Source organism: Leptopilina boulardi, unplaced genomic scaffold (assembly GCF_019393585.1).
Source record: "Leptopilina boulardi isolate dan_hultmark-lab unplaced genomic scaffold, ZJU_Lbou_2.1 LbouV2_137, whole genome shotgun sequence".
NCBI lineage: Eukaryota > Metazoa > Arthropoda > Insecta > Hymenoptera > Figitidae > Leptopilina > Leptopilina boulardi.
In genome coordinates, this window is record NW_026137682.1 from 1766462 (window position 1) to 1783659 (window position 17198).

General features: G+C 27.1%; 1 protein-coding gene across 12 annotated transcripts in view; it reads right to left on the reverse strand.

Moving 5' to 3' along the window:
- LOC127291390 (echinoderm microtubule-associated protein-like 2) overlaps nt 1-17198 on the reverse strand; it is a 59520-nt gene that overhangs the window by 9882 nt on the left and 32440 nt on the right. For 7 of the 12 annotated variants that reach the window (XM_051320506.1, XM_051320497.1, XM_051320505.1 and 4 more), the window contains 5 exons: nt 12741-12903; nt 11840-11953; nt 11388-11519; nt 9268-9336; nt 3780-4085 (listed from right to left, as the gene is read on the reverse strand). In XM_051320506.1, the coding sequence (XP_051176463.1) occupies nt 3780-4085; nt 9268-9336; nt 11388-11519; nt 11840-11953; nt 12741-12903 (784 nt within the window). The remainder of the gene's footprint in view (nt 1-3779; nt 4086-9267; nt 9337-11387; nt 11520-11839; nt 11954-12740; nt 12904-17198) is intronic. The other 5 variants (XM_051320494.1, XM_051320500.1, XM_051320503.1 and 2 more) reach the window with 4 other exon arrangements.

Below are 17198 nucleotides of genomic sequence, written 5' to 3' on the forward strand. Positions count from 1 at the left end.
ATTTAATTGAATTAAAACAAATTAATCGGTTATTTTTTGTGATCACCGATTACGAATCTGATAACGTATTTTCAAAATTAAAAATGGTGAATCCAATATGGTGGACTTTTTTTAACTTGTTATAGATTTACTTGAATGAGTTTTTATACAGGGTGTTCCAAAAGTATGGAAACTTGCAAATATCTCGAAAACTACGAATTTTCGTAAAAAAATGTTCAACACAAAAGTTGTTTCAAACAAAAAGATCTACATTTTTGAAACCAAAAAATTGGTCCCGAAGCCCAACGTTGGGCCCTATAATGAAAAAAGTGCGGTTTTCTTAAATGAGACTACCAATTTTCAGTATCAAATTCGTAATTCCCATGAAATTTTGCGTTCAGACATGTGGTATAAGTGCCCAAAATATTGGGCCCAAAATTTTTCTATAGATAAATAAATTTTGAAAAATCAAACCTTGGGGGGTTTTCGGAGTCACAGGTTTAGAAATTCTCAAATAATTCTTAAATTGGGTACAGAACCCAATGAGAGATTTCGCGGCCCAATATGAGGCCCAATTAAAAAAATTTGTTTTCTTAAATAAAACCCTTCTAATTTTCAGTATCCATTTCGTAATCTTAGTCTCATCCTCATACTTTTTTACCCACCCTCCTCTCTTCATCAGATTCACAAACTTGATTCTAATTTTAGTGATGTCATTTAAAAAAAAAAAAAATTTACTGTGGGCCTCAAATTGGGCCGAAAAATTTTACATTTGGCTCTAAAAGACTAATTTGAAAATTAGCTTCAAATTTCTAATCCTGTAACCCCAAAAACCTCCCAAAATGAGATTGTTTTAAATTTATTTGTAGAAAAAATGTTGGGCCCAATGTCTGTGATTGGGCCCAATATTTTTCACATTTGTACAATAAGCCTAAACCCAAAATTTCATAACGATTACGAAATAGATATTGCAAATTAGAGGGTTTTATTTAAGGAAACAAATTTTTTAATTGGGCCGCGGAATCTCACATCGGGTTCTGTGCCCAATTTGAAAATTATCTTGGAATTTCTAATCCTGTGACTACAAAAACCCTCCAAGGTTTGATTTTCCAAAATTTATTTATCTGTAGAAAAATTTTGAGCCCATTATCTTAGATTGGGCCCAATATTTTGGGCACTTATACCACATGTCTGAATGCAGAATTTCATGGGAATTACGAATTTGAAACTGAAAATTGGTGATCTCATTTAAAAAAACTACTTTTTTCATTATAGGGCCCAACGTTGGGCTCCGGGAACAATTTTTTGGTTTCAAAAATGTAGATCTTTTATGTTGAACATTTTTTACGAAAATTCGTATTTTTCGAGATATTTGCAAGTTTCCGTACTTTTGGAACAACCTGTATATGGGCATATCTCTGGAACTTTTAAACTTTGAGATATTAGAAAAATTAATTTTTTTTTCAGGGCACATTCGTGAAACAAATTTTATTGTCTTCAGTATTGATCAAATACTATAAAAAATTTGCGTAACTTATTTTTACACATTGTTACGCAGCACAGTGGGCCTTATTGCAAAAAACCTGCCCAAAATCTCTAGATGTGTTTAAAACTGACTGAAATTTGTTACTCGCGGATTTTTTTGGTCGCTGATTACAAATCCGACGTTAGTTTTTCAAAATTCAAAATGGCGGATCCAATATGGCGGACGACTTTTAAAAAAATTGTTCCAATTGGCCTGAAATTTGTTACTTGGGGGTTTTCGTAGCTTAGTTTTTGTAACCATGTACATAAAATTTAAAGTTTCATTACTAATATTTAAAATGGTGTATCAAATATGTCAGAAAGATATTTTTCAATTATTCAATTTTTTAAAAAATTTTGTTTGCAATTTTGGATCCATCATTTTGAATTTTGAAAAATTAAGTTCAGATTCGTAATCAGCGACCCCATAAACCCCCGAGTAACAAATTTTAGGCCAATGGGATAAATTTTGTAAAAAGTCATCCGCCATATTGAATCCGCCATTATGAATTTTGTAAAACTAAGTTCAGATTCGTAGTTAGCGACGCAAAAAACACCCGAGTAACGAATTTCAGGCCAATTGGATCAATTTTTATAAAAGTCATCCGCCATATTGGATCCGCCATTTTGAATTTTGAAAAACAAAGTTCAGATTCATAATCAGCGACCCCAAAAACCTTCGAGTGAGAAATATCAGCCAGATTTAAACACATCTATTAGTTAATACTTACTTTTCTTCACAAACTATGCGTCGGACAGTTTAGGTTTATATTCATTATTAATTATACAGTTTTAATGAAGTGTGCAAAGGTTAACGATTTTTCTGTAGACTTTTATAATGCATGAGAAGAGATTACAATGAGTTGGGAGCATTTAGAAGCATAATTCAACATGTGTTTTTCAAATATGTGGTTTTTTTATATGAGTTACGTTTTAAAATTTAATGTTTGAAGTCATTGCATTCTTTGTGTAAAGGAGGCACACATTCCTGTATGGGTTCAAATTACTTCTTATTAGGTAGATAATATAATCCCGTTGTGCCGTTACTCAAAAACCTTCGTTAAAAAAGTTATATCAGTTTAACTGCTAACTTGTAGAAATTTTGAAAAACTTGTCTCGCAAGTTTGAAGCTACATATTTTTTATTCAATTTGAGGCACATGATTGTTTCATGGATTTTTTGGTTCTTTACACTCCCACCTACTTCTATTGCAAGCCACAAGACACCACAGAAAAAACTTGGACTCATTTTTGTTGCAACTCATTTTCTTTTGGGTATCGAAATGAGTATGGGACAAACTTCATGTTATTCAAAATGATATTGGCTGGAATTTCAGATTTCTAAGTTGGCATCATAAGCAGAGTAATTTTGTATTTCAATTATTGTTTCTAATATTTCAACAACACCTGAAAGATTATTTTGACCAGTACGAATATTTAGAAGTTTTTAAATAAAAATTATTTATTATTATTTACGTAGATAATAATTAATTTCATAAGTTTTTAAATTTACCGCTATTATTTAAGTTGGCAGTACCGTTCCTGTTGTCAAAACACATGTTTTCATTTTTCTAACCTAAAAACATATTTCCTTTATTATTTTATTACGCGATTACAAGCAATTTTTAATCAAATATATTAAGTCTAGCGTGTTATTTACTTCTTTGTAATTATTATATTTCATGTTTTTGTGCAAAATTATTCGTTATTTCACAATATTTTTCCATTTTTCTTTTTCTCAAAATGAAACTTGCCTGTTTCATTTTGATACTTTTACCTTAGAACTCGAAATGAGACAACCAGTTTCATTTTTGTTGCGAATCAAATTGAGTATAGAATCTATACTCAATTTGAATTCAGGTTTTTTCTGTGACACAATGTTTCGTTAAAAAAGTTACAGTTTATAAACTAAAACAAACAGTCAATATCACACACTAGAAACTGTCGATTTCACCACTTTAACTTACGTTTGTCATTTCCTACATAATTAAAAAAATTATATAACGCATGATACATTTAAAAAGCCCTATAATTTGTCAAATTATGATATTGAAAAATTATTAAAAAAATTCTTAATGTATCATAATGAGCGATAACATAAAGTTTAAAAGTTCTAGAGATATGCCCATATATATGAATAAAGTTAACTGAATATATAGGAATTTTTCGATTAGGACAGCTGGTGCATTAAAATTTTTTCAGAGCAGTTATATATTATTTGTTTTTATTAAATTAAAAAAAAAAATTGAAAGCCATAAATAAATAGAGTAAACATACCACTTGACATCGTCAGTATGACCAATGTAATGTCTTTGACTGTGAACTTCCATATTATAAAGGACAACAACGCCAGCGACAAAATAGACAATTTCTCCAGTTGGAAGGAGATGTAAATTATTTCGACAGTCTCTTCCTCTGTATCCATAGACCCAGTCTAATTTCAATTTACTCTGAGGTGGTGTATTAACCTTATGGGGATCGTAGGTCTCCACCAATGGAGTAGGCACATAAAGGAGAATTGGTCGTCCTCGAAGGTATATTCGTACAGTACCATCATCCTCGTTGTACTGCATGTCTCTCGTGCTGTCAAATAACAAAAACTCATATAAATTTTCCACCTTCCATAAAATTATCCCCATAAATCATATTTAAATATTGAAAAAAGGAAGAAATAATTTTATCTATATTATTTCTGACAGAGTATACGTTTTATTATAGAAATTTATTTACACTCGTTATATGTGGCTTAAATATATATTTCCTGATATTCTCCATACAATATATTATTTTATTTAATTAAATCTTCGCTGAATTTTTTTTTGTACTTTTTTCTCAGAAAAATGAAAAAATCCAGTCTTTGTTTTAATATTTAAATTTTAAATCTTTCTTTTTATTCTATCAAAATTTGACGTTGGGGAACAAGATACTTTTTATGCTTATTGCATTTTTAAAATCTGATTTAAAAATGAATTTATTAAGGTTAAAATGTAAGTATTTTTAAAAACTGAAGTTTGATGTCTGATTATTAATTTTAAATTTAACTTAAATTTATTTTAAATTTAAAATTAACTTCTGTTTCCCTTACGTTAAACTATGATAGAATGAAAAGGAAGATTTATTTTAAATATTAAAACACTGACTGTATTTTTTCATTTTTCTGAAAAGGAGTTATTAGTATTTCAAAACCAGTGGAAAAATTTCAAAACCTCAACATTGAAGATAAAGTTTTCAATATTTTTATAATTTTACATTACACCCAGAAAAATGGTATATTTGTCTCGCAGCCTAATAAATATTTATTTGATTCAAATAAATTTTTATTTGATTTAAATAAAAAAATTTCTTTACACCAAATAAATGGGCTAGTAGGCTGTGAGACAAATATAAGTTTATTTAATTTAAATATACTATATTTGGTTTAAATAAAACATTTCTCTGGGTGTAAAAAATTTATCATTATCTATATTATTTTTGTGTTTTTTAATTAAATTTTTACAGCTGTCAAATTAACCTTTTTTCCTTGCTAAGTACTCATATTTTTAAAATTCAAATTCCAAGTTAAATATTCAAATTTTATTAAATAATTGTCAAAAATGAATTGTACGTATATTCAAAATGATTATTATGAATTATTTTTAGTATTGACCCTTATCGTAATATTTACACTTGATTTAATTCTTTATGCTTTATTTTTTTTTAATTAAATTTTTTTAAAATTAAGTTGGTTTTACTGACTATATTTTTAGTTTGATCCTTTAATATAAGTTTTGGTTTTATTTTATTATTCACGGATAAAAAGATTTACATGGAACAGCAAAAGGTTTCACTATAGAATAGTAAAATATTTAACTGAAACAATTAAAACTTTTGCTATTCTAACGAAATCTTTCTTTGTTCCAGGTAAATCTGTTTTATTATAATTTTTTTAATAATAATTTTTATAATTATTTATTTTATTATTTTTATAATTGAAAGTTTATAAAACTTACATATATATACACTACTATTTTTTGTTGTTAATTAATTTAAAATCTTTTTTGGTTACATGGAAAAAAATCTTCACCTGGAACAGCGATAAGTTTCACTGAAACAACGATATATTTTTCTAAAACAGCGAAAGTTTTCGCTATTCCAAAGAAACATATCGCTGTTCCAGATAAAGATTTTTTTTTCCCTGTAAGTTACTGCGAAGAAAATTGTAATTAGTTATTTCCATTGAATCAATTAAATGGATCATTTAAATTTCTTGCCTTATTTAAAATTACATGACTCACAAAATGATCTAGGACGCTAACTTGGTAAAGTGAATTTAAAAGTGCAGCCACTCCAGCTGGAAGCTGTTGCACCACTGGTTTACGAGTTGGATTACGAGGATGAAATTATTGGTAAAACGGAGGGACTTTTTTTTTGCAAGTCGCTGACTCATTTCTGTTCTGTGCGCGAGGACTGCGAATGCACCTTCTCGTTCTCATGTTCACTCAAAAGTAACAAGACATGCTTCGCGAATCACGTCGCGGTTTTCATTATATTTTCACTTTTCTTTGTCTCAAACGCACATTCTAGATAAATATATTCAAATAAATATATATATATATATGAGCAAATCCACGAAACTTATAACTTTTGTGATTCTCAAATTGAACACTTAAAAATCTGAATTATTTTTAATTAAAACTTTGGGTATCATTTTTTTTTTTTTGCTAAATTATATACAAAGGAACATTTATGTACAGTATTAGAACAAAATATTTTTCAATTTTATATGTAATTTATTAACATTAAAGAGTTAAACATTGACGGCGTGAGCTAAAAATGAATCACGCATATGAATTTGTAGTGCTAAAATGTACTTGAACGTGTATACAAAAAGTGACATCAATGTGCCTGCAAATTAAAAAAAGAAATTTTCTTTTTCTTGAAAGTTAAAAGTTTCGTGGATTTGCCCATATCTTCTTTTATCCTCAGCTGTATATTATATTTGAAAATTCAACTTCCGGTTACAGATTCATTATTTCGTAAACTTTGAAATTTTACTGATTCACAGAAAATTAAAAGGCATTAAAATAAGTTGCAACGCTTATTATTTTAATCCAATTTTGCTTATTTTAATACCAAAATGGATTAAAATAAGAAAAATTGGATTAAAATAATAAGCGTTGCAACTTATTTTAATGCCTTTTAATTTTCTGTGTTATCATTAATAGATGATAAAATTCCAAATGAAAATAGAAGCACCTTTGAAAAGGATAAATATTTTGCATTATTTTTTAGTTTATTTTTTGTTTTCTTTGTTTAGCATATACAATTGTAATTTTAAATTTGAAGACCCAGATTCGGAGGAAACGTGACTTCCGGTTTCGAACAGAAACGACATTGAAATTGTTGAGGAACTCTCATAAAAATAAATAGAGTTACTACTGTGGTTTTTTTTTTTATTACACTCTCAGAGAAATACAATATAATTGAAATTGGATTCTTGTAATTTTCAGAATTGTTCAAGTATAAAATAAATAATCTTTAATGTGTCCTTCATATTCGGATTTTGTAATAATTTTAATTTTATCCTGTCCCCAATTAATTTAGGGCAAGTTTTCACCAACTCCGATTAAGAGTTAATTAGCGATTAAATATTAAATAAATTAATCGAATTATTTAATTTTTATTGTCAATAATAATAATAACAATTAATGATATATATTTTTCTTTAATTATTATTATTTACATTATTATTGCTATGATGATGATTATTATTATTATTATTTTCACAATTATTTGTAGCGTAAATTAAATTTTTCTTGATGAAAAAGAATTTTTTTTTTCCATTCATGTGCGCGACAATGAAATGTAATGATGCATTTCAAGTTAAAATTAAAAATTGCTCTCTTCATTAACACCATTCGCCTACTCACGAATTAAATGAACCGTTGTGAAAAAGAGAGACACGAATGTAACGTGTATCCAGGTTAGAATATCCTCATCCAATTACCTGAAATACCGTTATTAAGTATATAAAGAATGTCTTATATAATCCAAGTTTGCAATCAGAAATTTTTTCTCATCTACATAAATATTTATACAAGCAAAAAAAAAAAAAAGTAACGCACATTTAATAATAATCAATCTTTTTTCGACTCTTTCAATTTTATAATTAAAATCAACTTTCTTGTAATTATTTTCAATTCAATTTTTTAATTGACACTAAAAAAAAGAATTGTTTTCTTTAAAAATATTCAGAATGAATTATTTTATTATTTAATTTGTCAAAAAGATTTTTATTATATTTAATTAATTATGTTTAAATACACGGAACATAAAACAGCTTATTTTGAAGATGTATTTGATTGTCTATAAAACAAAGATATTTCTAATTTGAGATTTATATCGTTAAATTTATCGGTGCAAAAAAAAAACTATTTAATGATATTCAGGAATGCTAGTATTTCCTTAAAGGTAAAACGCGAAACTCCTTCGTTTTGATAAATATGGAAACTCGTTTTCTACTTGACGGAGAATTGAATTTAAATTTATACTAAAAAGCCAAACAAACTAAATATGTAGTGGGAGTATCGTTTATTTCTTTTTCAACTTTTGATTTAATCGAATTAAGTCAAGATTTAATTCTTTTCCGAGCATTGACTTGAAAAATCGGTATATATTTATATGATCTCTAAGCCAGTTTATCAACCCATAAGTATCTACGCAAATTATGCAAGCCGCCTCTGCCCACCTTCCGTATAATGAGAGTTCCCCAACCTCGGAAATATCTCAGATTGTGTATACATTATTATGCGATTCACATAATTGATATTCATTCCTCATATCGAAAATTGGTAATGCAAATATTTGGAATATATTGAATTCCAAGGAGGAAGTAGAAAATTATTTTTTTTTTTCCATATAAGATTCAATGATAATTAACATAATTATTATAGTTAAGATTTTTTACGTTATTTATGCATAGAAACAAAATTTCATTCATTGAAATAATCCGAAATAATCAGTTACTTGACTATTATCAAATAAATAATTATATTTGATACCAAATAATTTTTATTTGAATTAAATAAACATTGTACTACTAATTTCTGTATTTGAAACAATACCATTTAATTGACTAAAATAATAATTTATTTTAAATACAAAAATTATTGATACAGTTTAGTTAATACAAATAAAAATTATTTTCTCCATAAATAAATATTTATTTTATAATAACAAAGTAAACAGACTATTTGAATCAAATAAATTTTTTTTATATACAAGTCAAAATATTATTTTCATGCAAATTATTATACAATATTCTTATATCTAAATAATATTATATTATATATGTTAAAAATTATTTAGAATTGGAAAATTTAAATAATAATTAGATAAAATGTAAAATTTTGAGTAAGTTTTTAAAAAATTATCTCAAATTCCATATTCGCAGGAATTTTTTGTTTTATAACGTATTTTATTACAATTCTTTTTTGTTAATTATATATTAGGTAATTATTTTTTATTTTTAATTACATACATTGAAGTTAATTATTCAACTATTTTTTTTTTATAATTAACATTATGTTTAAAATTTTGTATTTTATTCTTAAAATAATTTATTGTATGGAGAATTGTAATGAAAATTGAGGGAATTTTTTTTTTTTATATAGGAAAAGAAATGTTTCCTGTATAGAATAATTAAATATTATAAATTATTTAAAGGTGTTGGTTAAGTATATGAAATGGAAATTAACTTTCCCTAATTACTTATTGATTTATTTACCCGTGTTTCACGCTGTTTGGCACTGGAGGCTTGAAGAGGTTGAACAATGATTTGGTGGAGGCAGATAATCTACAATGAATGAAAAGGCAAACAAAAAAAAACAAACCATGCGACACAAAAGAAAAACATATCATAAATGCAATCATAAATTTTTTTAAATCTTCGTTTAAAAAAATTTCAAATAACTATATAAATAGTGAAATTTAACTTAATTCTTTAAAGTATAAAAAATTATATAACATTCCTTTTTGTTGCAAAAAAAATTTACACAAACAAAATGTAATTATTCCAATTTTTGTAAATATATTTTAATATTTAATTACAAAGAATTAAAAATTATTGTTTAACTTATACTTTAAAAAATTAATCGTCTAAAATAATAATCGTAAAATAAACTATAATAACTGTCTGAAATAATAATTATTGTTTAAATTATAACAAATTATCAATAACAATAGTTATTAAATTTTTTTCTACGAAGTTTTTAAGGGGAAAGTATACTTAAATTAACAAAAGCTATATATACATATAAAACATAAATCAACTTCATAGTGCAAACATCAAAACGAGCAAACGAAAAAAAAAATGAAGAAAGCGGTAGTTATATTTATTTTAAAGAGTATAAATATAATTATTGAGCAATATTAAAAGTAATATAAAAGCAGAAAAATTGTAACTCGCGGAATCATTTTGTAAACAAATTTCGTAATTATTCATCCAGTATAAAAATTTATCAGTGATAACTTTAAAAATAGTTTATACATTTCACCGCGAGTATTTAGAATTACAATATTTTTCCAATGATTCACTGGGGTTTTTTATTATTGAACAATTTATTATTATTGAAAAGTAGTTTAAAATATTAATTTTAAAAATTCAGTAAATATTTTCTATGTAGATCTGAATTACTGAAAAGTGAGCCAATAATATTATTCGAAACAAAAAAAAATTAAGATAGTATCATTACAATAATAATTATTTTTACAATTATTATTACACTATATTATTATTATTATTTTTATTATTATTATTATTTTATAGAATTTTTTATAAATCAGTACAGTTAAATTGAAATTTTAAGAAGAAACTAAATATTTTTAAGTCAAAATTTAAATATTAATTCTAAACTTCAATAATAGCTTGTGTTATTCAAGTTTTTCTAAATATTTAAATAGACCTGATCCATTTCAAATCAATGGGATATATTGAGAATTATAATTTCCCAATAAAATATGTTTTTGTTGCTTTAGAAAAATAAAGGAAAAAATATGTGTTCTTTGAAATTTATATAAAAACATTTTTTCCACTTTTTACTAATTTGTTTTAAAGATTTTGACAAAAAAAAAAAAAAAATAATTTTTTTGCATAATTAATTATAGTTCTTTTCATGACCATTTTATATGAAAAAATTTTATTAAAAATAAAATTCAATTATTTTTATTGAACATTTTTCATAATAATATCCTGATTTGAAACAAATATACCATTTGATTGACACAAGTAATAATTATTTGATACAACTAAATATTTATTTGATAATAGTCAAGTAATCGAGTATTTGAATCAAATAAATTTTTTTTCAATGTATATAAAAAATAAAAAAATCACTCTATCAGTAACTAAACAGCTTAATTCTGTCGAAAATAACTAAATTTTCAATAAAAAATGTATGTTTTTTTTTTTTTTTTTGTTAAAATCTTTCAAAGTTTGTAAAAATGTAAAAAAAAACTTAGGAAATTTTTTAAAAAAATATTTCTTATTCTTCAAGCAAAAAAACATATAAATAGTGCTTATGTGATTAAAGATTTATATTTTTTTGTACGTCTATATAATGATATTGAACATCACTTTCACATATATATATATATATACAACAAATACCGTGAATTGTTTAATGACAGACTACAAGTGCATATAATGCATAAATTATAGATAAGTAGATATCTAATCTGAAATTGTCTTTTCTAGTACCTAAAGTAATTTTTGAATTCCGCGGCATGAACGACTTTTGCACTTAAAATATCTTTTCTTGGACCTTTCTCACTCTCTCTCTAAAGATTTAAAGCGGATCGAGTCAACACTCCTGATGTTAACGGGGAAATAAATGGATTTCAACTTACCTAGAACCGGCAAGTTGAGTGTTATTTCCGGGACATTGAGGGGAATGCGTAAAATCGCCCGTTGAAGACCATCTCTTTGCTCTTCTTAAACTACTAGGCGGTGGTCCATTCGTTCTTGTTGTTAGAGATCTGCTGAGGATTTTACACGATACTCGTTCGTTTTATCATTATCTCTCTTTCTCTCTCTCTCTCTCTCTCTCTCTCTCTCTCTCTCTCTTGTTTTATTTTTCTTTTTTTTCTAGCTTTACCGTCAATTTATTAAAATTAAATTTTTTATTCCAAAAAAGCAACAAAAAAAAAAAAAAAAGAAAAAAAAATCTCCGTGAAATATATTATGCATTTTTTTTCTCATGCAAAAAAAAATTCTAGCAATGACAAAATAAAAAAATTCTGTTTGTTTTCAGGCTTGTGTCATGCGAGAATATAAAATAGATTTAAAGTGTTATATTTACCTTGCAGCAGGAAGTGGCGTAGCCCTAGGACTGGGCGATGGCACTGGAGATACGCTACTACTGCTTGGGCTGTCAGAGTGTAGAGAATTTGTTGATTGATAGTGGACGGATCTTCTAAAAATTCAATAGACAATTAATACTACAACTCAAAATTTCTTTTTAAGAGTGATTTAATTTTTAAATTATTGGAATTGAACGATTTTTTTTTTATTATTATTAATTAATTAGTTAACATTGAGAAAAATATTTTTTTTCGGATTTACAAAATTTAAAGTGACGGATTTTTTAACTCGTGCAGAAATTGCCCCATTTTGCCCTATTTAAAGTAGGATTTTAGTTAGGGCCTCGACAGTTTTCCCTGTTTGAAGAAAATGTTAATAAATTAAATTTTTGAGATTACCGTTTGTAAAAAAATTATTAATAATTTTTTTAAAAAAACCATAATGATAACCCGAAATTATAGCCATTTTCACCAGCTTAAAATAAATAAATTTTATAGTTTACTATTTGGTTGCAAATCTTACAAAACATAAATTTTTGTTTTTCATTGTTATAATTAAAAAATAGTTTGCTGTGTAAATTTTTTTTTGGAAATATACTCTCTAAATCTGAATCAGTGAAATTCCACTAATTAAAATCGCGAGAATTGATTTTCAGTCAAATTTCACTGATTCAGTTTTAGAGAGTATTATAAATTTGTGAGTTACTTCCGTTTAGGAAACAAAAAATATTACAATTTTTGACAAAATGATGAGAGAAAAAGTAATTGTCTTTTTTTGCAAAAATACCGCAATAAGGGAAAATTGATTTTGAAAATCTCCTTTGTACTCTTGAAGAAGCAATTACCCTATAGGGATTGAAATGACTTTTTTTTAATGCCAGGAAGTAAAATGGCTATTACCTTTGAGGAAGTTGCGACGGTGAAGTATAATTTCCAGGTCGTCTAGGGCTTGAATTTGCATCTCTGACATCATGAGTTGATCCTGACGTTGGAGAACTCCTAAGACCAAGAGAAGCCGTTTGTCGCAGTCTTATGTCCTTTAAAGGAACTGAATTTTGGTTACCTTCAAAGAGAAATGCAAAATTGAATATTAATGAACCGTGCAAAAATCAATATCTATATTTATTTAAATTAATTGACTTTTGTATATGTGAGCCTATCTTTCATGACCCTGACCTAAAAGAGTAAAGTTTTGTCCGTGTGCTAATGCGGCAATCGTGTTTCATATTTCTAATGTCAGAATCAGTGTAATAATAAACAGATGTGCAAAGAATCCAATTGTCTGAGAAATTGAATTTGCTCTTGTTTTGCACTAGCATGGTTTTAAAACATCATCGCGTGCGCGAGTTTTCAACCCCCTCACCGCACCCACAAAGTTTCGAGCTCAAATGGATTTAACCTCGTGAGGTTTCCATTCGCAAGTCATCAAGTACATTTCAAATTTCATTCAAGGTAATTCGAGTATACCTTCCAACATGCTTTTATTTTGAAAAACTTTATTTTCCTCCATTTAATAGTATTAATTTTAGTAATTTTAATTTAATTCAAATAATTGTATTAACTCAATTTAAAAATGTTAGTCATGTGAAGTTGGCACCAAAATCTCAAAAAATGAAAAATCCACAATGAGTTCTGGGTAGATTATCAATAGTTCTAGAGTTCTATAAGTTTTAATTCAATAGTTCCGTAGATTTAGACCAGAAAACATGATATTAAAAAAATAAGGTGCTAACTTCACCCAGCACTATAATTTTCGCAAAAAAAAGTTCTGACATATTATTCCGATAGAAAATACAAAGTTCTAGAGTTCTCTTATAAAACAAAAAATAGTTCCGCAAAATTTTAAAAATTTAAAGTTTTAGTTGATTTGACCATAGTTTTGGCATCTTTATCAATAGATCAACAAATTATTCTTATGAAATTCTACTCTAAACTCAAAATAAAAAAAGTGTTGAAATTTAAAATTTAAAAAAAAAATTTTTCCAAAAATTTGAGTTTTTATGAGTTTTGATAAGAGTTCTGCCATCTTCATCAAGAGTTGTACAAATTATTCTTATGAAATTCTATTCTAAACTCAAAATAAAAAAAGTGCTGAATATTAAAATTTTCAAAAATTTGAGTTTTTATGAGTTCTAATAACAGTTCTGGCATCTTCATCAAGAGTTGTACAAATTATTCTTATATTTTACTCTAAATTTAAAATAAAAAAAAGTACAGAACTTTAAAATTTTCGAAATTTTTTTTTTCAATTTGAGTTTTTATGAATTCTGATTAGAGTTCTGGCATCTTCATTAAAAGAAATTTTACTCTTAATTAAAAAAAAATGAACTTTAAAATTTTCAAAAAAATTTGAGTTCTCATGAGTTCTGATTAGAGTTCTGGCATCTTCATCAACCCGTGCAGAAATTTCCACCCTTCTTCCCGATTTCCGACCTGGCCCCGGCCAGATTATCTGGTCCGGCCCTGGGTCAGTAAATGTTAGTGGCCCCGGTCGTGGCCAGGCCGGGTTGCCCCAATAATAAGATAAGTAAAAATAAATTTTTATAGAGGAGTGCAGAACTCAAGAAGGCTATAGAAACAGGAAGTACACGTTAGGTAGTGGGGGTACGTGACAATTTGGTTTTCTGAAATGGGTGGATAAGTTGCAAGACGCAGTAGCCTCCTGCGCATATTACGAACAGGTGATAATAAAAAAGCAGATATTTATTTTACCGAAGCATATACGTACGTATAGAATCAGTGTTAATATTTTATTCTGAATTACCGCCAGATGGTAAGTCAACAGTTAGTCTGCGCAGAAGACTACCGCGACTTGCAACTTATTCTATTGCTCTGCCTATTTCAGAAAACCCTTTTTCTTACGTATTCGTACGGTACCTCCCATTTCTAGTCTTCTTGGCCTAACTTTTGTTTTATTTTGGATACATAAATTATTTATTTCTGTGAATAATATGCCAAAACACAAAAGTACGAAACGTGTACGGAAACATCGACTGTCAACCCAATTTTCATCTCTGCCAAATATATAAAGTCGTAAGTAAAAAATATTATTCACATGATATTACATTACCAAATAAAAAATAACCTAAAAATAGAGATTTTGTATTCTAACTTTATAAATATTGTTTTTATTTTATTAATGATACATTAGAGAATACAGTATAATAAGACACGTATTAATTTGGAGTGATTATTGCTAAAATTTTTGAGAAAATTGTAGATTACTAATTTACCATATTTCTAAACAAAATCTACATATTGTTCAAAAATTTTAACAATATCCACTCTAAATTGTTAGGCAGATGACTACTGTAGGGTTTACCATACCACAAACATTTGAATGGTGGTCAAATCGGGAAAAATTTGATGGCCCCGGTCGGGTCCCCAGCAGGGAACCAGATCGGGCGCCGAGCCATGGCCCCGGTCGGTTTTATTGTTTCATCCAGGCCGGGGGCAGGCCAGATTTCCCGAAGTGGCCCCGGTCTGGCCCTGGCCAGGGCCCGGTCAAAATTTCTGCACGGGAAGAGTTCTACAACTTATCCTTATGAAATTTTACTCTAAATTCAAAATCAAAAAGAGTGCTAAACTTTAAAATTTTCGAAAATTTGAGTTTTCAGGAGTTCTGAGAAGAGTTCTGGCATCTTTATCAAGAGATCTACAACTTATTCTTATAACAGTTTACTCCAAATTCAAAATAAAAAAAAAAGCTGAACTTTGAAATTTCTGAAAATTTTTTTTTAAAAATTTGAGTTTTCATGAGTTTTGATTAGAGTTCTGGCATCTACATCAAGAGTTCTACAAATTATCCTTATGAAATTCTACTCTCAATTCAAAATAAAAAAAAGTGCATTTACTATTTTCAGAATCTACATTTAACCCCTTCACTTTCAAAAAAATCAAAATTTTTTAGAGTTCTGAATAGTACTAACAGAGTTTTAGATTTCTCCTTTTTATCTAAAATAGTTCTGTACGAAAATTTTTTTTATTTTAAAAAATATTCAAATTACGTGTTCTTTAAGTTCTGATGGGTGTTCTGTTTACCCCCCACTAAGTTCTACAAAAAACACACCTACATTTTTTTTCTAAACTTAAAATTAAAAAAACTACGTGACTTTGAAATTTAAAAAAAATTCAAATAATTCAAAATTGAATTACAAGAGTTTTGATTAGAGTACTGTTTGCCCCTCATTAAGTTCTACAAAAAACAGTAATAAAATTTTTTTCCATTTAAATTTCTTATCAAAGAAACTACAGGACTTTCAATTGACAACAATTAAAATATTTCGAAATTCAGTTCTAAGTATTCTGATAGTAGTTCTGTTTTCTCCCACTAAATTCTACAAAAAACCCTTAAGGGGTCTACCCACTTTAGACGCGATAAAATGAAGTTTGTTTTCTAGAATTTTTCTAATTGGTTTATATTATAAATATTGACATATAAGTTGTTAGACTAAAGAAATACACTCCCGGAATACATGAAAAAATTTTTGTTATTTGTTTTTGTAAATTTTATATGCATGAAAATGGTAGTTGAAAAAAAATCCCACAACAATTTTTTTTCCGCGATCCTTACCAAATTTTTACCACTAATTCTTTGGGACCATAGCTCTTGCGCATATCAAGGGATTTTAAAAATTTTGATTCTAAATATTTTTTTGGGCCCAAAACGGTCATAAACAACGTTTTTTTACATTTTTTTCGAAAAATGTCCGCCATTTTGTCAATTTTGCATAAAAAAAATCGTATGATATGCGCAATAGCTATCAACGTGCTGAATCTAATACCGTTTGAATTTTTTGTTTCAGACCATCCGTGTCAAAAATTTCATCAACAGCGCGCACCACACTTTTTTAAACATATTTTTCAACATGTATTTTTAAATAAAAAAATTAATTGAAAAAAATCAAAAATATTTTTTTTTTGCATTTCGAGAGTGTATTTATTATGTGCAATACCTCGCATATCAATATTTGTAATATAAAACTAAAAAAATATATGAAAATAGCCTATTTTTAGCCTGTCTAAAGTCCAAAGTCTTAGAAATCAAAATATGTTAAATTGAACTCGCAACATAACTCTTGGAACTCAATTTTGAAACATTTTTTTTTTTTAAATTTTGAGGTCATGTAGTTTTTGTAATTTTAAGTTTAGAAAAAAATTTTAGGAGTGTTTTTTGTAGAACATAGTGGGGGGGGGGGGTAAAAAGATTTCCCATCAGAACATGTGCAACTCGTAATATAAAAATTTATGAAAGTAAAAAAATTTTCGACTGTATATTTGCAGTTCTATTTTTAAAAACATAGGGAACTCTACAACTCTGTTAGAACTACTCAGAACTCATAAAAAGGTTAATTTTGA